This window comes from Plecotus auritus (genome assembly GCF_963455305.1).
Source record: "Plecotus auritus genome assembly, chromosome: 11".
Classification (NCBI taxonomy): Eukaryota; Metazoa; Chordata; class Mammalia; order Chiroptera; family Vespertilionidae; genus Plecotus; species Plecotus auritus.
Window position 1 is genome coordinate 23,745,568 of NC_137777.1, and position 25,577 is coordinate 23,771,144.

General features: G+C 36.4%; 1 protein-coding gene across 1 annotated transcript in view; it reads right to left on the minus strand.

The window, feature by feature from the left end:
* The window catches only part of TRPS1 (transcriptional repressor GATA binding 1), a 229,499-nt gene that overhangs the window by 180,382 nt on the left and 23,540 nt on the right, over positions 1–25,577 (minus strand). Inside the window, exon 2 of the mRNA XM_080647260.1 lies at positions 5,218–6,146. Within this exon, the coding sequence (XP_080503386.1) occupies positions 5,218–6,144 (927 nt within the window). The 5' untranslated portion in view covers positions 6,145–6,146. The remainder of the gene's footprint in view (positions 1–5,217; positions 6,147–25,577) is intronic.

A 25,577-nucleotide genomic window follows, 5' to 3' on the forward strand; every position in this document is an offset into this window, starting at 1 on the left:
CTTTAATAAATGTTAGTTATTATTAGAAGCGAATCCAAAATTAAAGGGGAAAAACAGAAGATATGTGCAATTTTGATTATGTAAGCTAACAGATGAAAGAAGAATAGATCAAATGAAAGGTAATGCAAAAATTAATTTTACATTTGACTTTCAATTAAAATTAAACAAAGGTCTTTTCTGATACTCTGAAAATGCACAACACTTACTTCATACTTTAAAATCCTAGGATGAAGAATTCAAGAGGTTCACGGCCTAATGAGTCTCAGAAATAGACTCCAGGAAGGAAACTGAAAAGTGAGAGGGAATTACCCTTTCTCCAAACTTTCCTAGGGTTGGCACACTACTTATGTTCCCCTGTTTCCAAAAGCTGCATGTAGAGTGTAATTACAATGGCCCAAGAAACAAAAGGCACTAAATAATCAGTTGACTTGATATGGTTAGAAGAGCAAGCCATTAGAGGATAGAATTTTTATTAAGAGTTAAATAACATTAAATCCGATTGGATGCACTGATAACTGTTTCTTCTTCTAAACATTCTGCCCAGAGAGAAATACTGACATTCAAGAAAGTGATACATGTTCTTTAAACAATAGCACATAAACCAAAAATCAAAGAGGAATTGACATTTATCCTACTGACCCTCATGTAACACAGCCAAATGGAGATTTAACCATCGTGCAGGTAAAGGGATTAGTGAAGATGGTCCAACTACTCTACTCCACCTGGGTGGCTGCATTATCCCGCTCAGCCGTCTCCAGGATGAAAATAACCTGGTAAATGCCAGAACTTTGCTTTTGTTTTATGGCCTTAGGGTGAGCATATGTTTTATTTTGCACACTTTATTACTTGTTAAAGAGACACAGTCCTGAATATAAGTATGGGTTATATGCCAAACATTCAGTACTCTATAGACAGTCTGAAGTGATTAAAGTCACATTCACCAGTTGTTCTGAAGGGCAATTGTCCTCAACTCAGAAAAACAAAGAAACAGAACCTGCTAAGATCTACAACTTCCCTCCAGATCAAAGGAAACTGCAAGGCAAAAAATAAATATTTGGAAATAAAATTCAAGAAAAGTCAAAATAGACCCAAATGAGATTAATGTTCTCTGATTTTTTTTTCCAAGACCAAACTGTAACCCCCTGTTCAAATGAATGTACTGGCATATGTTAAGGATCTTTAAAGCTCAGAGTTAAATATGTTGAAAATATGAATACAAAGGATGACTTCCTATCTCTAAAATCTGTTCTTCCTGCTTCTAAACATGACATATTGTGCAACTCTGATAAAAATATTTACACAACAGAAATGTAGTGCTCTTAGATCCAACACAAGACAGTCACTGGTAAGTTAATAGTGTCATTCTTCAGTGAACTTTAGAATTTCATTAAGAGCCAAAATGAATTTAATAGCTGGAATCTGATAGCTACCTTCTTGGAGTCCTAAATAATTCGGAATCGTAGAAAAAGGCTTAGTCATCTGAAAAGGCAACATACACATCATGAGTACTTATAAACTCGGGATAACTAAACACTTTCCCGTGGGAAGCACAACTTGACAGGACTCCAACTTTTATAACCTGGTCTAAGGCCTAAGAGTCCCCCATAAAGATGACACAAACGTCCTGATGCACAGCACATTAAGCCCTAATGAAACAGCACAGTCCGTGTTTAACAACTCAGGTCTCCATTCGGCGATGGTTTAAATATAAGCATAATAAAGCAGATTAAAAAGAAAGAAGCTGTAATTACGTTCTGAAGAACTCAATCTCTTGTCCTATTATTGGTCTCTCTGTGAGCCTCAAAGGCTGAATATAGGCAGTAAAAATTACATGAAGGGCTTACCAATCATGCCACATCCATTATTTTTAAAGATTTAAGCACAATAATTGATAAAAACAGGCAGGGAACATTTAAAACTTGAGGAACTAATATCCAGGTCAAGTCACTTAGCTCTGAGCTAGTGAACATATTTGCATTATATCTTTTCGCTGATGTATCTTTTCTAGTTTTTCTTGGTACAGAATCCACAGCTCTTCTGATTTCAGGGCTGTGCAGATGCCTGAAGGTGGTGTGGGCATTTGATTTCCACAAACTCAGAAAAGGCTATCCCCGTTTTATGATGGCCCTTTAAAGTGACTTCCATTATCCAGCTGAGGCTCTATCTACCATTCAGGACAAAGTGGCATTGTTATTTGACATTATTTTTACAAATGTGTAATTCTTTGACTTCATTACTTCCAATAAAATTGTCACAGAAGTGGATATTGTCAGAACAAATGTGTCTAAACTTCAATTAGTCCCCCAAATATATGTTAAGTTATCTGAACTTGGAACTGGAAATCTTAAAATTCGTTTAAATGATTTCTTCTTCCCAACTGTATATCTCATGTTTGCACGCAAGTCAAATTATTTAAAACCAACCATGTCAAACCAAAATACAGATCAAAGCCACAGAGTTCTTAAGTCCTGTACTCTGTCTCCTGTTCCTTTTTTCTTGGACTAAAATGTCATAAATCTATCATTAACCACCAACTGTCCTGACTGTTAAAAAACAAAAACAAAACAAAAGCCAATTTAATTGAAAAAGATTAATGAATTCCTCATCTATTACTTCAATTAGCTGAAATTACAGCTTGATCTAAGTAATTCCTAGAATTGAATGATTACTGTCAGCAATCGTCTTACTTACCAACATCTTTTTTTATCAGAACACACATGCTATTAATATACCCTAAATTTCTGATGAAAATGCACTAAAGAAATTCTACAGTCAGCAGTTTATCACCCACAGATTTTAGTCTCCACACAATTCAAGTGACAAGTGAGAAGCCCTCCAACAGCATTTCAGCAACACAGACGTGTGGAAAAGGGGGGATTTCAGATGTGCTTTTATTCGATTTACGCATCCAGGGAAGCTGTTCAATATTTATCTCAGCATAAAAACATTAATAAGTTACTTATCTTCAGACATGTTTTTGCATCAACATCTGGTATATGTGCAAAGTATTCAGGATTAGCATTTGGCCTACAAGTATATTTGATGTTCTCTTCCCAAATTGAAGAAAGTTAACTCTCTTTAGACCTGTTTCTAAATCCAGTTGTGTTTCTGAAATAATTGCCCACTTTTCCCACAAATTGCTTTTTTTCTATGTTTAGTCATATTATTTCTCTTTGAGGCAAAAAAATAGATCTTAACAAGATTATCTTCCTGTATGTTCTTTCCTGCCACTTTCTGTCTTCTTTACTCTGGGCTTCTGCAAGGCTTTAGTAGACAAGCACAGTGGAGGATCAGCTGTTTTATTTCCAGTTCTATTAGTTCAAACTCAGATAGCTCACACATCTGTTTTATTTCTAAGATCACTGCCCAGGAAAAGTGTCCAGCTCATTCTACCCAAACATAAACTTTACTATAAATAACTGAGAACCTAACAAATAACTGTTTGGGGGAAATGGAAGTGTGTTTAAAAATCTGAATTCTTCCAAACTATAGGCCTTAGTAATCTTCCTTTTAGAGCCTTCCTGACAGCCCAGATCAGCTTCCCTCAGAAGTCGTCCCCAGAGTGAACAAACTGAAACTCCAGCCGGAAATCCAGGTATTAACATCATATTACTTGCTAATTATAAAACGCCATTTCACATACTGACATTATTCACTTCTAACCCTTTTATCTAAAACACATTTTACAATCAGAGTTTGACAGCAGAGTGTACCTGACATAAGACAGTGGAATGATCTTTAATGAGACAGCAGTTCAAAGCATGTAGCTTTCATGCATAATAGCTATGTTGACTTAATTTGCTGCTCCACGGAAATAATTCTATTTGTGGAAATTCACAAAGTAAGATGGAATTTTTAAGAGAGCTTACAAGATGAAATTGGCTTTTTAAGAGTTTTTTATATCTCCCTTAAAATGGTAAGATTGCCATTCTGACCTTTTCAAAGGACTTGGAAATTTCTCTTCCGATTCTTCTTCTAAGGATTACAAATATGTTCACTACCTCTTATTTATAACCCCCTTGCCTGCCTTGCTTGATTGACACTAGGTCAATAGACAGGTCTGGATCAAATGCACTGTAGCTATTGAGTTGATAAAAATGTTTGATAATTTCAAAAATTTAGGAAGCCAATTAAGTGTGATCTTATTTCCTTAGTTCTCTGATACTTCTTCTAAGCACTCCTAAAGAAGGTTAATATTAAACCTAATATGCTTTGAAATCTGGCTTACTAACACAATAAAAATCTACACACTATAATAGAAACTAATTCACTTTTCTCAAGTTGACCATGAGTCTTGACTATGCTTAAAATAAAATAAAATAAGTATATTTCTTTAGAGTCTGTTCTGCAGTTCATTCTACTTGAAATGGCATTTTTTTTTCATTTTACATATGCCATAACCTAAAGACAGAAGAGTAGATCAAAAAGGTATGCCACGTTTACTAAAAGTAAATATCTAAATTACTACTAAATGCTTTCATAAATTATTATTTTCCTTAACTGCAGAAAGGAATGCCTTACTGGCCCATATCAATGTCATTCCAGTGTCCCTAAGTACTTACAATCACCTTGACTTCTTTTTCATCAATGTAATTTTATTTCCAAATTTTCACTTGCAATTATGTTGCTTTTTCAGTAATTTATCTCTGTATCTGTCAATATGACCTACATCTAGTCCAATTTGATGTTGGGCTGACTATAAAATCAAATTCTAATCCAAGACACAGGAAAAACCCCACTGAAGTAAAGACCATACAAAGACTATAGCAAAAGACAATCAATCTAAAACTTGACCAAAGTATGAGTCACTATCATGCAGACCCGTAAAGATTAGTGCCATTTTTAGAAGACTGAAAAAAAAATCAAATTACCATGAAATATAACAGGTTAGATCAAATGCACTGTAGCCATTGAGTTGATAAAAATGACTGATATTTTAAAAATGTAGGAGGTCAAATCCAAAGCCTAGCTATTCCATGAAAAGACTTTTCCCAACATCATAGAAATATTGGGATTAATTTCCATGAAGAGAGGCTAAAGATAACCCTGACTACACATTTGGATGAAAGAGCCAGTGAAGTATGCTCATCTTTTCTGCTGGATCTAGCAAGCTACCCCTTCGGTATTGGGAGCTTAACTTTAACGTGCATGTAAGAATTCACATTTCATTAATAATAACTTTTTGTGTACAAAGAGATCACAATACAAAGCACAAACCTGTACATCATAGGTCCCATTTAGTAAAACAGGCCTCGAAGAATTGATGTCCTGCAGCACACCAGAAAGCACGGAACGGTTGACCTTCTGGAAGTCTTTGGAATGGCTGAACTGCACCATGTTATGAAGGGCTAAGATTTTGCTGTCCAGCTCAGCATCCTGCCTGGTGCGGTTATGCAGTCCTAAGTGATACTTTCGGAAGTGCTTAATCAGATCTGTGGGGTCGTTGCCATAGTAACCATATCCACAGATATTGCATTTAAAGTCCTGAAGCTCTGGAGACAGAGGTGCCGGGTCTGGGTTGTCATTTACCAATAAATCAGTTTTGGATTTATTCAGTCTCACACCCCCATCTGAAGGCACTTGTGGGTTTTTTGAGGCCACTGAAACTGGGCTCGAGCCTTGACAATTGGCTTGACCACTCTGCGCTTGCCCTGTTTCCTCCGTAGCCTTTGGTGACATCTTAGGGTCTTCCTTTGTCTCCAATGAGTCCCCTGATGGGGTGCAGGCCATATCTTGTGGGTCATCTGCCTCTGCTCTTTGAGGAGACTTCAAGGGCTCACAGACTCCCCCAGCAGCTGGAGATGAGAAAGCCAACATATTTCTATCTGTCACCTCATCATGTGGGTAGGAGGGAAGGTTTCCTCCCTTACTGGGGCTTTCATAACTGAAGCCAGGCTTCTCACTCAGGACTGAGCTTGTTACGTCCTTCTTACTGCTGGAAGGTGGATCTTGAACATGCAAGCTCTGTTCCTCCTTATTATTTAGTTCTGCAGCATCACTCTGCTCCGTATTTTCTGACATCTGATCTGCAGAAAATTCTTTGTTCTTTGCTGATACCTTGCTTTCTGTACCTATAGGCTCCAGGGTCTGGCCCTCGCCTTCACTAGCAACGTTTCTCAGAGGGGGGTTCTTTTTCCGGACCATATCTGTAAAAATATAAGGAAAAAGAAGATACAGGGTTATTTGAAGGTGGCAGACATGCAATCTAATCTAGAACATTTTATTTATTCTATTCAAGGCTTGTTAAGGTGCATAATAAAAACTTCCTCAAGGGGGAAAAAGCAATCCTCTGTTTTAAAAATAGCAAAAAATTGAGACTAAAGCCAACAATTAACATTTAGAATTTTTTTTGTAGAGTAGCTCATTTATTTTTAAATGGTTTTATGAATACTAAAGGATTAATTATTACTAGCTCTATCCTTCCTATTAGTTATCATTTCCTGCCAATTACAATTTTGCTCAATTTCTTTCTTCAGTTATACTCGGTGATATATACATATGCTTGCATACTTATACATGTTATATATTATGTAGAATGTGTATACATATTAGGTTTATAGACTATACATGCATGTTTATGTTTATAGAATATATATTACATGTTTATATATGTATGTGTATATAAACAACATAAATTAGAACTCAATATTGTTACACACTGTGCAACTGAGATATATAGTTTCCACCAAAATATCATCATAGTCAAAATATAGAAATAGCATGCTATAAACAAAGTGAAAACTTCCCCAGTACTTTCAGCAATGAAGGATGAGAAATGTTTCGCCTCTGCCCTGCTGTTCAATTTCTTTAAACCCCATTCGGGGGACGGGGGGGCATTGCCTGAAGTTAGGAAGAGGACATGGTATGCATCAGAGTGGCCAGGTTGGGTTTTACTAGAACTCTCTCCAGAATGATGGGGAAGCTAACTAAGCCCCAGGTTTCCATGCACAGACTGATGGAAATAGTACCATTCCACCATCAGGAACACATTGGAAGTTGACTAAAGTAAAATCTTAAATTAAACCATATGACCTTGCCATTTTATAGCTCAAAATGGCAAAATAATAGCAATTCCCTACGGTTCACCTTCACATGCTAGTTCAGCTGTGCCTTTCAAGCTGGTGGCAACAGTGAGCAGGGTCAAAATAAGAACACTGTGACAAATTCCTCTACTGGAGTCTAATGAATCAGAACTCTAAGGGTAGAAGGAGTAAGAAACAATTTGTGTTGTGTCAATAAAAGAATGCAGCAGCAAAGGCTAGTTGAGGACTGAGGTTCCTGGCCTGTGTTCCTTAACCTCCCCTCCCCCGGCTGAAAACCAGTGAGTACTGGGTGAGGTTGCAACCCCAAATGTCCCGTGGAAAAACCCACCTGTGGCAGACTGATAAAATAAGGCTTCTGGGCTAGCCGACTCTGCCACAAGGACATATTTAACAGTTAGTTACACCATGATTATCCAAAATGTCCTGAGCAAAACCAAATTCATAACATGTCTTAGTCATTTTCATCTATAATGTGTCACAAGTGCTGAGGGAACCACGCTGGCTTGGTATATGGGTGTGCCTTTGCTTCTGAAAAGCTGCTCGAGCAAAATTTTTATCATAGGAATCACTAAGCCAAGATAATGTACTAGTTAGGGTATAAGAAGTCATTTATAAGATCAATATTTACTCTATTGAATAATGTCAAAAGTAGTGTAACTGGCCCAGCTGGCGAGGCTCAGTGGCTGGGCATCAATGTATGAACCAGGAAGTCACGGTTCGATGCCAGGTCAGGGCACATGCCCAGATTTTGGGCTCGATCCCCAGTAGGAGGCAGCCGATCTATGATTCTCTCTAATTACTGATGTTTCTATCTCTCTCTTCCTCTCCTTTCCTCTCTCTGAAATAAATAAAAATATATTTTAAAAAATAGTGAAACTGTACTTAAGAAGTACATTGCTCTTCTTATACACAAATAGTGCTAGTCACCAAGTATCCACCGAACTTCGTTCTTAGAACAACAGCAGCAACAACAACAAGCATTTATAGGAGGAAGGGCTGGAGTCGGCAGTCAAGGGCAAGAGGCAATGTACACCTGCCAGGCCTCTGAGTGGCGGGGCAGGGGCGGGAATGTGGTCTTCACCTTGGGTGGCATCACTGCTGGGCCCTACACTGGAACACTGCTTCACTAATTTGCTTTTTAAGGGTTGCATGTTAGTGTCTTATTTGTGGATGTCGAGTTTTAGGAGACATGTAGTTTTCTGTGGGAAGTGGTAGAAGTTGGGAACTTGTACCAACACATGGAAGACTTGAGGGCCATTTTACTGGTAGTAAAGAAAAGAAAAACTAAAGAATAAGAGGGACGCTTAAAAAATCAGTAATCATTTAAAACACAAGAGTTTGATTAGAAAAATACACTTTTTTAACTTAGTTTACACAATAAACCATTCTAATTTATGGAGCACCAGCCATCCCTACATATAACAATGTGGTGATGTGGCACAGTCATCATCTGCCTTTCCCTCCAGAACTTCCTGGGTGTTTTTTTATTGCACATAATGCCTTTAGTAATACTGCAATTTAATCTTTGCTTGGACAAGTACTGAAAAGCCACATCGTTTAAATTTTAATATTTCTCCCTTAATATAAATAAAATCTAGCAAGGATGCACCAAAATGAAATTAATAAGGTTACACAAAAAAGATAAAAATCTAAGTGAAAGGCAGGATTCATGAAGAAATGAGAATGAAATATTCCAATTCATTAAGATTCTCCTTCTGCTAGATTGAGAAAATTAAGAAAATATAGTAATGCCAAGGTAATTTGAAAAGGCAGCAGCATTTTACATAGCAAGGGAAAGATAACGTACTTAAAAGTGAATAGATATAAATATGTTAATATTGAACAAAGTAACTTAATTTTCAGAACAACAAAAACAGTGGATCGTGCTCATTTATTGTGATTGTGGAGAAAAGTAAGGGTCATAGTTTAAATACTTCTCAACCAGCATCTATAGTGACTGAGGGAAAATGTGATTTAATTAAATTATCATTCTTTCAAATTTCAGTTCCTTCCTCTACCCAAAAACAGACCTTTAGAACCCATATGACTCACTGATTCCTTATGTTGAATAGAGCTCTTAATAATATATATCACAAAGAATGTTAACTGCTAAAACTTCAAAGAAGTATCAGAAAGGTCATTTTGGTTTTATTTTTTGTAGTGGGGGGAAGGGGCCTGATCTTTCTAGTTGGGTTTAAAAGAAAATATCATGGTTAATTTAGTTGACTACACTTTGAAGTAGCTATAGAAAAAAATCATAATTTTCTACTGGAATTATATCACCATAATTTTTCAGAATGACATATTATGTAAATATAAGCACATTTGCAATACTTCTAAGTGGAAGAAACTCCCCTAACAAATCATAAGTTAGATGCCGAAGGACTATAGCCACCCTCAAGTTATTATCTTTAAGACAAATAACAGATTGCACGATGTTTTACTGTGTGCCAAGAACTTTTCCAGTTAACATTTTCACTTGAAAAAATAGATCACATACTTGTAAAATCATACCCAGCATTGACTTCATAAGGCATGTGGCTTTAGAATGCTTTTTACAAGTATTAATCCTATTAGTCAACTAGCAGGAGGCTAATGCAATTGTCTTAGAAGACGCTCGGAAGACACAGAAGACATTTTGAGAGCTGATCTGTACATCTGCAAAACAAAGCAAAACAAAAATATTTTCCTTCCTAAGTGATGTAAACACACTTTAATGTATCACACTGAAAATACATTGCCATGCCAGCACCGCAGGCTGCTTGAAAGACACCTGATAAAAAGCATGAGCAAATCTTGAGCAAGATTGTCTCCAGCCCCATGGGCTTCCATCAAGCGGCAGGAGAAGCAGGAACACGACATAAAAGAGAATGGAAGTCATTTTCACAGCAGCCTGGGATGCTGGTGAAATGATTAAACCTCTAAAACCCTCTGAACTCTAAGCGTCATAATACTTACCTACATTGGGGCAGGAATAAAAGACCTTAATTAGTACACATGGAGGGGCATGCTTCTAGAAGAGATACCAAGTGCACTTGCTGGGACTGCACAGGGACGCCTGAGGACAAGTGGCATCCGTGGCCAGGCCCTTGCAGACTCACCGTACCGGAATATATGCCATGCGGCTGAGAAAAGAACAAGTGCAATGCCATCGGCAATTCTGCATCAGATCCACGTAAGCCTTACCAGGAGTTACAGAGACACTGAGCACTGGGACCTGTGTTACCTTCCTAGCTATCTGCAGCAGTCTTCTATTCCACGCTGGCTAAAGTAAGCTTATCAAGTCGTGATTGAACCAGCTTGAAAACCCCATTACCATCATTTTTTATCCGAATAAAATTATTGAGGCAGATATTACATTAATGACCCTCATATAAATTAATCAGTTGTACCATAAATATAAATATATACACTTATGTTAAGTAAATATATACATATATATACATATATATATAAAATCACATCAAATTTGGTAACCCCATTTTAAATGTTTTTTTATTCTGCCGAAACCAGTTTGGCTCAGTGGATAGAGCGTCAGCCTGCGGACTGAAGGGTCCCGGGTTCGATTCCGGTCAAGGGCATGTACCTTGGTTGTGGGCACATCCCCAGTGGGAGGTGTGCAGGAGGCAGCTGATCGATGTTTCTCTCTCATCGATGTTTCTAGCTCTCTATCCCTCTCCCTTCCTCTCTGTAAAATATCAATAAAAAATATATTTAAAAAAAATTAAAAAAAATAAATAAATGTTTTTTTATTCTACTAAACTGGCTATAAAAAGAAATTAAAAATACCAGTTACAGTAGGCCCTCTATAAACGACCGTTTAGATAATGGGGCTAAAAGTGACTTGGATAAAGAGGAGTTGAAGAATGTAATGAGAGCTACAAGGGTCAAAATTGCTAATTTCAGAGCTTACTTTTGTTTCACACACACACACACACACACACACATTTGTGAACACTTGCTCCAAAAAATCTTGCAATAGATAATCAAATGAATTATTTAACCAAAGAAATCAACTTTCACAGAAATTAAAACAAAAAAAGAACTGAGCTCATACATACATCCAATGCAGGTGAGAACTAGAATGTATTTCCATTAGATGAGAAACTCCTTGAAGGTAAAAACTATAAATTCTATCTTCTTAGTAGCATCTTGGTCCTAACCAAAGTACTAAAGAATCAAATCTAAGGAGGAAGAATGGTACAGCAGTTATGCGTCCAGTCTCTGAATCTGATTCAAATCACTATTGCTGTGACCAAGTCTCTTCCCTTTGGTTGAGCCTCTATTTTTAACCCTATAAAAAGGGAATTACAATAAATTATTTCTAAACTGCACCCTGCCTCTAAGACTCCATAATGGTTCTGATTAATGGCTTAGGCACTTTAGAAACCTTTCTAATATTTTCCCTTGGAAAACTTTTATCTAATATCCTTAAAAGAATTAAATATTAAACCATCAACAAGTAAGGGCAGCAGAAATCCCACTGATGTCTTCCATTCACTCAGTTATATATTGCCTCTAACATTCATTCATTCAAATAAATGTATATCTAGCATTAGGTATGTGCCAAATACATTCAGAGAGAGGACTTTAATTGTATTAGTCATCATTAATTTGAGACAAATATTTTTAAGAAGCAAAGAAAATGACTATAAGAAACCCCTCTTTCTCAAAGAAGATTCAAACTTTTGAGTACCTTTCCAAATATCATTTCATATACATATATCCTGAACAAGGCTAAAAAGTGAGGGGAGCAAGCCAGGGTGTAAGGTGACCTCAGTCTCAAATCCTGCTGAGTATGATTTGTATTACAAGTAGCAGTTCTTATCATCATAGTATATAATACCACATGACATTTTCCTATTGTTTTTCCATACAATAAAACTATCAACTGTTTGAAATCAAAGCTTAACACAAAGGAGACATGATAGTCTTCTCCTTAATATATCTCTCTTCCATGCCTGTTTATATCAACCGCCTAGGAGTTCTGAGTTATTAGATACACATATCATGAAGCTTTTATTTTAAAATTAAAAGAAGGGTGTGTGTGGGGGGGGGGCAAAGAACAGCAAATTGTTTCTTTTGATCAAAAGTCTCCCACAAAGAATTTAAAGAATTAAACAAGTGATAGCAAAATAAAAGGAAGGTCAAGTATGGGGCCTATAGCAAACTAGATAGTTTCCATATGAACAACATATAAAGTTCAGTTTTTCAAGAACATATGTGTTTGCTCATTGGTTTAGGAAAAAAAATTTGAATGCTGTCTACTCCATATATACAGATCAAAATCAGATTGCTTAAGTGAACTATAAAATGCAAGAGAACATTGTTTATCCAATTCACAAACCCAAGAATTGCTGAGGGAGTTTAAATGTTTTCCATTTCTTCAGATTCTAGGGCAATACTTCAATGGTAGATGGCTTTTCATGTAAACGGCTTCAAACTTCATACACCCAATGTCTGATCCTGTTCCTTGCTATCCATGTCTATTTCATTTGCCCTCTGAATTGATTGATCCTGAATCTTTAAAGGTATTTTTGGACATTTTAAATCCTGTTGAGATTTAAATGTCATCACCTTCAAACAACTCCCATCAAATAAATCTCTTATTAATTCACATCAAATTAATCCAAAATGATCCCTTCTATTAACATATGCTCCAGAGCACAAAGCCTATTAATAGTCATCTGGACACTAGAACTAACCCAAGTCTCTCCGAGATAAAATGCACACTATTTAGATATCCTATTTCAAAGAGTTTCAATGCTGGCCCAAACATATTTTATTAGGCTCTTATTTCATCATGCTATGTTCTCTATATTTTAAATATCTCATTTCAAATGCACTAGTCTAGGTTTAAGATGATAGCCTGGTAATAATGTCAGATTTGCCAAAATCAGTCTCCAGATATCCATAAACATCTTAGAGAAAGAATTTCACTAACCATTTTACTTATATATGAAAATTACAAAACCTTTTTTTTTTTTGGCCTTTATACTAGAAGTCCAAATAAATATATCAGAAAAAAAAGCATGGGCCAATTTCAGTAAACAGGATAACTAAAATAAACCAAGTATAGTTCGAGGATTACCAAAAAGAAAGGGGAATTATTTTCCCTTTGGTAACAGGTGAGAGGCAAATGTATTAAAAGCTCTAATTTGAATAAGATCACAATTTCACTAAGCAAATTAAGAAACGCTGTCATTCATTTCCCCACATACATGTTGGTTTTTCGTTTGCTTTCCTCTCAAAAAAAGAAAAGAATGAAAATAATCTAAAATGACAACTGTCTACTCAAACAGATCAATCTGGCTCTGCGTGTGCACATGGGCCAGGCTCAGCGTTATTCTTCTTCTCCGTTAAACGTAAGAGTATGTCAGCTTATCCATGAGCCAAGAGCCAACATAAAACTTAAGTTCAAAAACATGGAAAAGTATAAATGCACTTACTATACTGATGTTAGGATGTGATTGACATTTTATTTATAAGTAAATTCAATTTCCACTGATAACAAAACGAATGAGCACGGTGCTTTGTAGGAATATCTTTTGACTTTCTAGCATTTGCCGAAAAAACATTAAAAGATGGTTTAATTTTAATATATTGATATTATCTTGTCTTTTTCCCAATCTGTTGTTCAATAGGAGAGAAAAATCTCAATTATTACCTCAATCCAGCAATAAAAGTGGCTAACAGCTTTCTCAGTTCTCCCATAAAAAAAATAAATCTGTGTCAATCACTGCAAATCTATTTGACAAATTAATGCACATATGCAGCACAGTGAATACCATGAAGATTCAATAAGAGTGCTCACTGTCTTCACAGCACTGGCCAGCCAATTGTATTGGGCAGGAGTTTTGCTCGTTTTCTTCAGAGTGCAACTAGATACAAGATTAAAACAAATGCTGTGAAAGCATATTGAGTGCTTATACTAATAATATGTATATTTAATGTAAACTCACACATGTATGTGTTAAATATAATGTAATATTTGACATGATGTGATATTTAACATAATATCTAACATGGTATATATAACATTTATGTGTGTTAAGTATACTCATATATATGCTTCATAGCCAAAGGGAAGGGAAGAAAGTCTGTGACATATGCCACAGTTTTTGCTCATGAAATTGTGAAGTAACTCACAAACCACTGTGATGATCCCTAAGGTACCAAAAGCAGCAGCTTGAAAGGCCTCACCCATCTGAGGATCAATAAATAGTCCAATGATGGAACCACAGGAGTGTCCAACGGGTAAGGTACAAGTTTCATGAGGAATCACCAAATGCAGACAGGCAGTAAAAGGGAAGACACACACTCAGAATGTTGCTAAGTTCCAGGAGGCCAGGGCTGTCTGTTCTGTCTTTTTAAAAGTCCATTTAAATTAATAAACAGTACTGATGGATAGCTTTCACACTGTGTAATGAATACACACTAATGACATGAAATCTGGTTTAGATATCACCCTAGTTAGTGCTAAATGCTTAATGTGACCAACTTAGCATCATTTTCCCTTCTGATAAAATCAAATTATACACACACAGGTTGGAAGCATTTTTTTTCTTTTGTTAAGTACATTGAAATTTTCCAAGGAAAACAGGTCATTTTCTAAATGGAAAGCATTTTAAAATGGGAAAGCAAGTTCTGGGAGTAGAATAGGTTAAACCACTTTTTCCTGACTCCTAGGATGAGAAAATTGTATATACATATACAAAAAAAGGAAGAAAAAAGTACACAGCTGTAAGAAGTTTTTTTGAATGAACTATTATTTCAGGACATTCAGCCGCTGCCCAGGTTTAGCCAGGCTCCGTTGTAGATTACTCCGTTGTGCTAACTACTTAAGCACACATGACAAGAAATTCAAAAATCTTCTCTACATTCTTCCTATGATATTAGCTTCAAACAATGAAATGTAAGGCAGTTCTTTGGCCATACTGAGTTTAATAGACACTGTACACTTTGAATCCCTTTTCAGAGATCCACAATGTATGTTAGCGACTATCGCTCTGCAAAGTCCTAGGGTTCATAGAGGGGGGAGCCTGCTCGATTTGATCCAGATTTCCTAATATCAACCAGCTTCTTGATGTCACTGACCTGTTGAGCAGGAGATGCTGCTCTAAGCAGGCATTTTCAAGGAATAAAATTACTGATTTTAAAGCATATGTAATATTTTTATTTTTCTATTTATTTATTTTTTAATATATTTTATTGATTTTTTACAGAGAGGAAGAGAGAGGGAGAGTTAGAAACATCGATGAGAGAGAAACATCAATCAGCTGCCTCCTGCACACTCCCTACTGGGGATGTGCCTGCAACCAAGGTACATGCCCTTGACCAGAATCGAACCTGGGACCCTTCAGTCCGCAAGCCGACACTCTGTCCTCTCAGCCAAATCAGTCAGGGCGATATGTAATATTTTTAAAATGAAGTAGTATTTCTTCATTAACTTGGCAAGAAAGCTGAAATGTTTTGATCTGCAGTGGACCATTTTAAAGGATCTGTTTTGCATGTGTGTGTGTTATCCCCAGCATGGTTCTCAACATTAAAAGTTCAGGATCCATTATCAGGAAAGATTTAGAGTCAGCATTTTAAAAGAATGTGCAATGGCAGAGGATTGTAGCTGTAATAGAAAAGTATAAACATCTCTGTACAATATGATCGCAGAGGTCCAAATTATACATGCAGAAACATGTATGGGTATAAGCCAGGGGTGGGCAAACTTTTTGACTCAAGGGCCACAATGGGTTCTTAAAATGGACCGGAGGGCCGGAACAAAAGCATGGATGGAGTGTTTGTGTGAACTAATATAAATTCAAAGTAAAGGAGCGGAGGGGAGAGCAAGAGAACCAGATAGAACAGCCGGATCCGGCCCGCGGGCCGTAGTTTGCCCAAGGCTGGTATAAACTCAATGTTATCAAATCTCAGAGGATTACCACATATCCAGGTTACCCCTAAGCCCCCACAGCTCCTACTTCATTCATTCACCTAGAGTAGCAATTTTCAATCTTATCTCATGGCACAGATAAACTAATTACTAAAATTCTGCAGCACACCAAAGACATATATTTTTTGCCAAGATGACAAAAATATTGGTCTAATATTTTGATTAATTCACAATGGACGGCTATTGTTGTGTTGGCTGTTGTCATTCTTTTATTTGACAACCTAAGGGAAGAGAGGTCAGTGCCCTGACTAAACAGTCAGGTATTGCATGTTTTAAAAATTCTGGTGGCACACCAGTGTGCGGCGGCACACCAGTTGAAAATTGCTGACCTAAAGAGAATGAATAGCAATTTGATACATATGTGTAGGGCTGTGTAATTAAGTTAAAAATTAGCTCATTCATTAAGTATTTGTTATAGGTAATTTAATCAGTCTTTACATTTGAATCGAATATAATAATCTATCTAAACACATACACACACACACACACACACACACACCTTTAAAAAGATTTTCACTGCCTGCACCCCAATTAGTAATTCCTTTTCTCCATCAATCTTATGGTAGACACCTGTCATAGCAGACCAAAAGAAAAATATATATATATATGTATATTCCAGATATAGGTGTTTGACAAATATATAAAAATAAATAAAACCTTGTCTTTTTTGTTGATGTCAGTCCTCACCTGAGGTTATTTTTTCCATTTATTTTTAAAGTGAGTGGAAGGGAGGGAGGAAGCGGGGTCGGGGGGAGAGAGAGATGTGAAAGAGACACATCGACTGGCTGCCTCCCACAGGAGCCCTTACTAGGGCAGGATCGAACCTGCAACCCAGGTACTTGCCCTTGACCAGGAATCGAACTTGCAATCCTTCGGTGCAAGGGCTGGTGCTCTAACCACTGAGCAAGCTAACTAGGGCAATAAAACTTTGTATTTTAAAGAAATAGACTGGGATATAAAAGATTATAGGAAAATCTCAAATATCAGGATCAGACTCCTACAACTTAAGAAAACTAGAATGACATAAAACCAGAAATTTAATTCATTTTTTTATTGGTTGATTTGAGCAGGGGTGGGGCGGGGGGGAGGAGAGAGAAAGAGAGAGAGAAATAGAGAAAGGGAGAAGGAGAAATATTGATTTGTTGTTCCACTTATTCATGCATTCATTGCTTCTTGTATGTGCCCTGACCGGAGATCAAACCATAGCCTTAGGGCTTGGGAACAACGGTGACATTCTAACCAACTGAGCTACCCGGCCAGGGCCCCAGAAGTTCAATTTAAAAGTGCAGGCACACACACATATTCACAAGAATGCTCATAGCATCATTTTTTGAATTGGCAAAACTGGAAACAAACTAAACGTAGATCAGTAGTAGAACAGAGTAGATACTCACAAAAGTCCTTACCGGATAAATATGTTATTAGCATATTTCAAAATTTCTGCATATTGCTTAAACTATGATTTAAAATATTAAAAAATTGTGGTATGTTATTGTGCAATAGAATGCACAGTCATACAGCTGAATATTATAGTGCAAACCAAATACAAATACATGAATGAATTTCACAAATGGGATGTTGAGTGTGAGACATCAGACAGAAAGAATGCATTTTTAAGTACATGTGAATGCTGTATTTTAATTCACATAATGTTCAAAACAAGCAAAACTAACCTAAAGTGTGAGCAATCAGGAGAGTGATGAATTCCTGAGGGAGAGAAGGGAACACAGAACAGGAAGGGACCCTAAAAGGTGTCCCTTTGTTGGCATGAGAGATAGTTACACAGAGTATTTATTTTGTAATAAACTCACTGAGCTACAGACTTAAGTTATGACCTGCGCATTTTTCAGCTAAAAAGTTAGAAAAAGAGTGAGAGGGTGCATGTGTGTGCATTGTGTGTATGTGTGTGTGTGTGTTTCTGTTGCTTTTCAGGAACCAGGGAGTAATAAATGGAGAAGGAATCTCTTAGCTGCCATTTTTTGATGGGCAAACCAAGCACCCAATGGAATGGAGTGCTGTCATTCGCTACTTGGGCCACACAGAGAGTGGATGTGCCAAAGGAGGCAACAAGGTGGTAGAAGAAAGAAGAGAAATGAGAGAAAAAATGAAGAGTTCTGGAGAAAAGACATTTGAAAGGATAAAGGGATTCAAAAGAGATTGGAGGCAAAAATAAGAACTAGAGGGAAGGTAGGGGAGGGTGGGGGTAAGGGGGCGAGATCAACCAAAGGACTTGTATGCATGCATATAAGCCTAACCAATGGACACAGGCACCAGTGGGAGGGCATAAGTGGGGGGGTTGGGGGAGGGCAATGGGGGGATAAGGACATATAGGTAATACCTTAATCAATAAATTTAAAAAAAGAACAAAAAGCAAGAGACACCCTCTGAAGGGAAAGACAGTAGAGACAAGGAAACGAGAGGAGAGCTCTGTCTTTGATTCTGCTGCTGGCAGGGGTGGTGTTGAAGGCGGCAAAGCACACACACATATCTGTAGTTATTAAAAGTCTCACCAGGATACACTACACCAGTCAGACCACAGACAAAGAAAGTCAAGAGAACTAACAAGTTGTTGTTGGTACCTATTAGGCACCAGCCATGTGCTTCGTGGCTCACATAATTCTCTCATTTAGTCCTCACTAAGGCCTGCGAGGAATCTATGAGCCCTATTTTTACAAATGAGAAAACTGGAACTAGAAAGGATATAAAGTAACCTGTTTGCCTTAGAAAACTGGATGGAAAAGATGAAAAACAGCCACAACACACACACAAAAAGCATAATACTGTACTTCTCTCAGACAACTCACATATCTAAATTTTGAATATTCTTATAAGGCCGAATAAATGCTGGTTTAAATGAAGTGTGGCAGAGTCTACCTTCATCAAAAGTAGTTGTTCTCAATCTATGTAAAAAGGTATGCCATCTTACAATTCGAATAGTGATAGCTGTTTCTCATCTTGCATAAAAAATGTAAGTTAATAGGTAAAATTCTATCTATGTTAAACGTTCCACCTGGTTAATATTTCTGAAGACTTTGGCTTCTATTATCACATGCCTGCTAAAAAAATAAGTGAACAAGGAGCACACAAACGTTAACAGAGAAACTTGAAATATTATTTCTTAAATATATGTGGCATTTAATATTTGTTTTGAAGGTACAAGCAGACATAAAATACAATCACATTTTATCCTACAGAAATGTGACTTTCACACAGTTTTTCTTATTGCCTGATATGATAGTGCCAATAGTCCTGTAGTTTATCATAAGCAATATTAAATATAATCATTATATTCTAAATTTGTATTCATTTATATATTAATATATTAATGCATATGTGCATATATATATTTATTTAAAATCAATCTCTTCCCAAAAGCTTCATATTCTGATACATTTAATTCTCAATTAGGTTATTGTTTATTATGCCATGAATGCTGAGGATTAATGACTTAAAAATTTTCCACTCTTGTTCATTAGGTTGGAAAATAAAGTACCAAAGCAACATCGGATATCACATATACATACTGCATACGGGCATAGGCACTTCGTACTAAAATTTCTAATCAATTAATTCATTCCTACAATATATGTTACGTTTATTGAGCACGTAATATGTTTAAAACAATGTTGCTGAAGACCAAAAGGAGAAGAAATTTTAAGAGAAATTATTGCTTTCTAAGAAACTACTTCCCTCTATCAAAGCAATAAGGATTACAGTCAATATCTCAGTAGCAACACAGGATGAGATAAAATTTCACACCAAAAATCATCCGTGTGAACAATAAGTGTCTTTGAAGGCAAACAGTAAGTCTTAAATGTCTGCTGTTATTTTTAACAAGTATTATTATTTCCACCATTTCTTTAACTCATAATAGAATAATGTGATCAACAGCATTGGATCACTTAGGGAGCTGATAGTGGAGATGATCCTGAGGGAGAAATTAGAAATGAGAAGGAAAAAAAAAAGAATAAAACCTGCGTTGAAGTAAACAGGAGTAAGAGAAACAAAGGGTTGCTCTCCAATATAAACATATGTCAAGGGACAATGACAAATCTGAGGGAGGGGGAAGATCAAATAAATGCTAATGAAAGGAAACTAGACCTTTGGTGGTTGAGCATGCAATAGAGCGTACGAATACTGAGTTATAAGGTTGCACACCTGAAATGTATAGAATGGTTTAACTAATAATACCTACACACATGCATCGATATCTGGGTTATTCACATATGTGGTTATAAAGTTTAATAAGTTAGAATCTTGAATCCCAGTTGATGAAGCTGGAGCACTTGTAGAAACAGGAACCCACTTGAAGTTTCTAATAGAAAGAATTAGCAAACTAAACTAAACCAGAGGTGATGTGAAGTGGACATGGAGGAAAGGTGAAAAACGAAGGATGCCATGTAGCTCAAAAAAAGCAACTGCTTCAACTCTGATCATAAATGAAAGAAGAATTGTTTTTAAAATTCAGGAATATCTTACAAGTTCAGATGAAAAGATAGGGTTATGGAGATACATTTATGAGACATTAATGATACTGGATTATTTAGGCATTTATGTGTGACTGTATCTTTGGTGGTTTAAATTGGAGTTACATTTAGTAATGTTCTATATCTCCTTCAATATTTGTGTTCCTGCCTGAATAGTGTCCCCTCCGCCCACCCGTGGTCATTCATATTGATATTCTCAAGTGAAGCACCTATAAATAAGTAGGTGCTGTTTAGTAAATATTTATGGAGTGAACTTATTGAAGTTTAGCAAATATGATTAGTGAAGCTTACGGAGAAGACAAAAAGAGGAAATCAACTGACTTAGCTATCTGACACCCATGTGTTTGTTTCTGAAGTGCCTGTTCATACTTGCTGATTTATCTTAGCCCTGTCGATCCTAATCCATTCCCACTTTCATGTTCTTAGACCTACAGCATTTTAAGGAGTTTTCCAGAGTAACTTAAAAGCAAGCCTTCCAAAATGATCCCAGATCTTTCTAGTCCCATCGGGAGCTCACTCAGAACTTGGTGGAAAACGCATTGAAAATCCAACTAGTACATTTGGATCCATGTAAGTCAGTAGTTAAAATAATGGCCAGGAAAGGTGAGGGATTAAGAAGTACAAATTGTTACAGAATAGTCACAGGGATGTAAATTACAGCACAAGTAATATAGTCTATAATATCCTAATAACTATGTATGGGGCCAGGTGGGCACTTGAAATATCGGGGGATCGTTTTGTACAGTATGTTTGTACAACCACTATACTATAGACCTCAACCTAATACAGAGTAATATTGAATGTAAACTGTAATTAAGAACTTTTTTACAAAATCACAATGAAAAAAAGAATATAGCTCACTTTGATTTAAAAAAAAATACCATTCAACTGATGGAATTTAAGACTAATTATATCTATCTGTCTACCTACCTATCTATATATATTAGAATCAAGACCCATGTTATTAAATTTTCTCAAATATTAAAAAAATAAATAAACTAAGAAGACCTCAACACAACACTCTTCTTTATTTCCAGCCAGATCTATACAGAGAAAAACTTGGCAGACCTCATATTTCGGTACTAAATGTTCATCTAAGATTCCATTTTAAAGTACTACTTCCTGGAAACTATTCAAGTCTCCCAGTTCCTCCCCATCCTGATGGTATTTGCTTTTAGAGTAGAACTCCAAAATCAGGTCATTTTTTAGGCAAAAGTTCGTCTCCTTTGTGCCCATTCAAAACAATTACTCTAAGGCTCTGTAGCGGAGAACCTAAGACATGAGCACAAAGACTAGAATGGGCTGACCTGAGGACTTGTGGTAAGGCCATGAAGGCACCTTTAGGCACAAGCCAACAACATTTTTAGCCAAAAAACCTGGCACCGCTCTCAAGTTTGAGATAATAGTCCTTGCCAAAAGTTGTGGGCAGAGTTCTCCTTGTACTTCCAAAAGCAACACCTGGCAAAACGGCCTCTTTTTTATTCTAGGTTAGACAGAATAAATAAGAGAAATGCACACACTTAACACAGACACGCACAGTTACACACACACTGAAAGGACTATAGAGGCGTATAAATAAATAAAAAAAGAATGGTGGTGGCCGGGTTTTTATCCTCTTTGAAATTACCTGTATTGTCTTAATTATTATAAAAATAAGTATAACTTGCCCACTTTACAAAGTTATTTTCTAGAAGGAATGAAAAGAGAAGAGGATACAAATTAAATGCATAAGACAACAGACACTGACTGGACTCGACTGTAAAAGGCAGTGTCTGTAATGGTCGGTATACTCCCCGCCCTTCCCCAATAGACTATGAGTTCGCAGCAGCCACACGCAGAGTGAGTACTCTGTACGTGTCGAATGAACAAGGACATCCAGCTACCAGGATTATTGGAAGCAATAGGTACTTCGTGAACAGGTAAATTCAAAATCGCTATAAGGCAGACAAACATGGCTGCATAGAGAAAAAGAAGTGAACTGGACCATACTTCATTTTTTGAAAGAGTCACTGAATTTTCTGTTTAAATCAATGTTTCTCTTAAATAGTTTTTATACTTTAAAGTACAGTGTAAATCATTGAGTGGCAGCAGAGTCTCTGATGTCTATGTCACTTCATGACAAAAGCATTAGATACAAAACCATTGTGTCTTTTAACAAACTATAAGCCCTTAACCTCTGAGTTCCACAGTCTGTTACCAGAGAATGTTATAAGTATTGGTAAGATTGGGAAATGTGATTTAAATATAATCATATTTGCATCTCATTTAATTATAGACTTTATAATTGCTTTCAGAAAAAAATAGCCTTTATAAAAGGCATTTTGTAAAAATTCATGATGAATTTTTAATTTTATGTGCATTCGTCTCCTAATTTTCAACTATACATGTTAAATGAAAAAAGAGACAGCTTCATTAGTGAAACAATAAAACAATATTATCTGAATTTGAAATAGGTTCTCTTTTTTCATGATGGAGAATATACAGACCATCAAACCTCAGAGGGAAGGTAGGGGAGGGTGGGGGTAAAGCAGAGAGATCAACCAAAGGACTTGTATGCATGCATATAAGCCTAACCAATGAACACAGACACCCGGGGGGTGAGGGCATGAGTGGGGGGTTGTAATAGGGGGATAAAGACACATATGTAATACCTTAATCAATAAAGAAAGAAAGAATATACACGTTTTTCTAAATCACTGAAGAAAATAAACTCTCTCTCCACTCCCCAGCTCCTCCCCTCCCCTGCCTTTCAAATTCTTTGCAACAGCAAAATGATGAGCATCAATTTCTAAGCTTTAAGGGGATATAGTCAAGCCTATCATTCATAATGAAATACACCAGTTTATTAGAGTTCATAGCAGCAAGGAAATCATAGTGCCAATATGAATTTTCATAAGAGACCAAGTTTCTGGGAAGGCCATGGAAATGAATTGTTGATAACGAATCTATCGTATCGAAGACTATCCACAGTACATGTTCCAAAGGTTTGAAAGCGATATAACTTCACTTCACCTTCCTGACTTCCTGGGTGCCCATAAATGTTAAAGGATGTAGTCTATGTTCAAATTGGGAGTGGCTCTCCAGGAGAGGTAAACTGCTGTACTGGATACTTAAGGTTCAAGAGGTAACTCTTTTGTTCATACCCACTCTCCCTTCTTTAGGAGGTAAGTGGCTGAGGTTCAGAGTCGGACAATGAGACTTATTGATTTATCCAGGTACTTAAGCTCAGGCAGTGTTGGGCAATTTAACTAAACTCAATATTACTGCTTAACTTGGGGGGTGGGGTGCAGTGGGAACAGTCTGGATTCGTTTGCAGCAAGTTTTCTGTATAACTTAAAATATTTCTGAAGAAATATGGTAAAGTGATTCTCCTCCTGGAACTAGATCCAATGACACTGTCACATTAACTCACAGCTTGTTAAATACTGTGCAATCTTTCTATAACATTCTTTGTTATGAGACTAGAATCAGCATATGGGAATTGCTCTTTTCCTGCTAAACTGAAGTCATTACTAACTACTCATCTGTGACATGTACTCGTTCTTGTAACCAGGGATTTTAGCTTCACAAAATTTAGAAACTGCCACATTGTTTCTTGGCATCGCTTTCAAATGTGACATCATTTAAATGTTGGAAAACTCTGCTATAGCAAATACACTCGTGGGTTCTGGATTAAAGATTGCCCAGAAGGGGCAGCAGGGTCTCTGTAGGGACCAACCACAGTTCATTCTTTCAATCTATACCTTCACATGCCTTTCATTAGAGGCACATGGAATTACAATGAGCTCACAAATGCATTTCAAAATGGGTTATCAAATTACCAGAATATAGAAATGACTTCCAGTTACTGAAAATCTGTATTGAAACACAACTGTGATGTGGAGAAGTAAAGCTCCATTTTCAGTTTACTTAATTTCCAAAGTCTAAGGAATAGGAGTATTTTTAAGTATGCATACTTATTATCAAATACTATATGTATGTATACCATAAATGCAATATAAATACAAATACAGATATAAACCTACTGACTCATTACTGACAAAGTAAACAAGAACTGTGTCTAAATGATAAAGAAGTTTTCAGAGAATCAGTATCACTCAGACCCTCTGAAAGTCTCATTTTGGAAATTCTTGAGCGATTTCTGGAAATTCCTCCATTATTTGAAAACTTGCCTAAAAAGAGAAATTCTAGTCTTCTCATCAATGCACTGCAAGCCCTTAGTTATGGAGCTTGTGAATTTTGTTTCCAAGTAGAATTCCATAGCAGCATTTGCAAGCAAAAATTTAGTCTTAGTACTCTCAATAGTGACTTCTTTTCTATCAAATCAACAGTAATTCCAACGGTCCACTGTAATTTCCCCTAGAAAATATGAATGACATCTTGTGTCACTGTTAGGAAAATAGTTTGAGCTTCTAACCTTAAAAAAAAACAACACCTTACTAATTTTAATCATTTTGTTATTTCTTTAACAGACATATTTTGTAAATAAATATTTTATCTCTGATGTTAAAAGGCCTGCTTACTTCTGGCAAAGGGAAAAAAATACACACACACACACACACACACACACACACACACACTTAACTTGAAAATCTAGGACATGTGGTTGCAAGTGACGCCTCGGAATCACTGTACCATACAGCACAATCTACAGAGGCTATGAAATCACATGACTATTTATTATTCTCCTGCGGAAAAACTGAGTGACCTCAGTGGTAACAAATCATTTTTATTCACAGAGTGCTTATAATCATGTGGCACATATCCCATATATGAAAAAAAAAAGATACATTCTGAAATGTCCAGAGAGAATAACTCAGTATTATCTATGAGATACTACTCAGGAAAGGGTCTGATGCATTCTGACAAAGTTACCATAACCTATTGACAAATAATGCAATGATGAATTCTGAAGGGAAATTCTGTAAGACTCCTATGGGAGAAGAAAAAGAAATTTTATGAGATTAATACAAAAAGTAAGCTATGATGGGAAATCTCTGGCTTTCTGAAAGTTACATTTTAAAAGACGTCATGTATTAAAATGAAGTACTAATACAAATACAATTTAAAATAAAAATGAAGGTATGGGTCATTAATAAC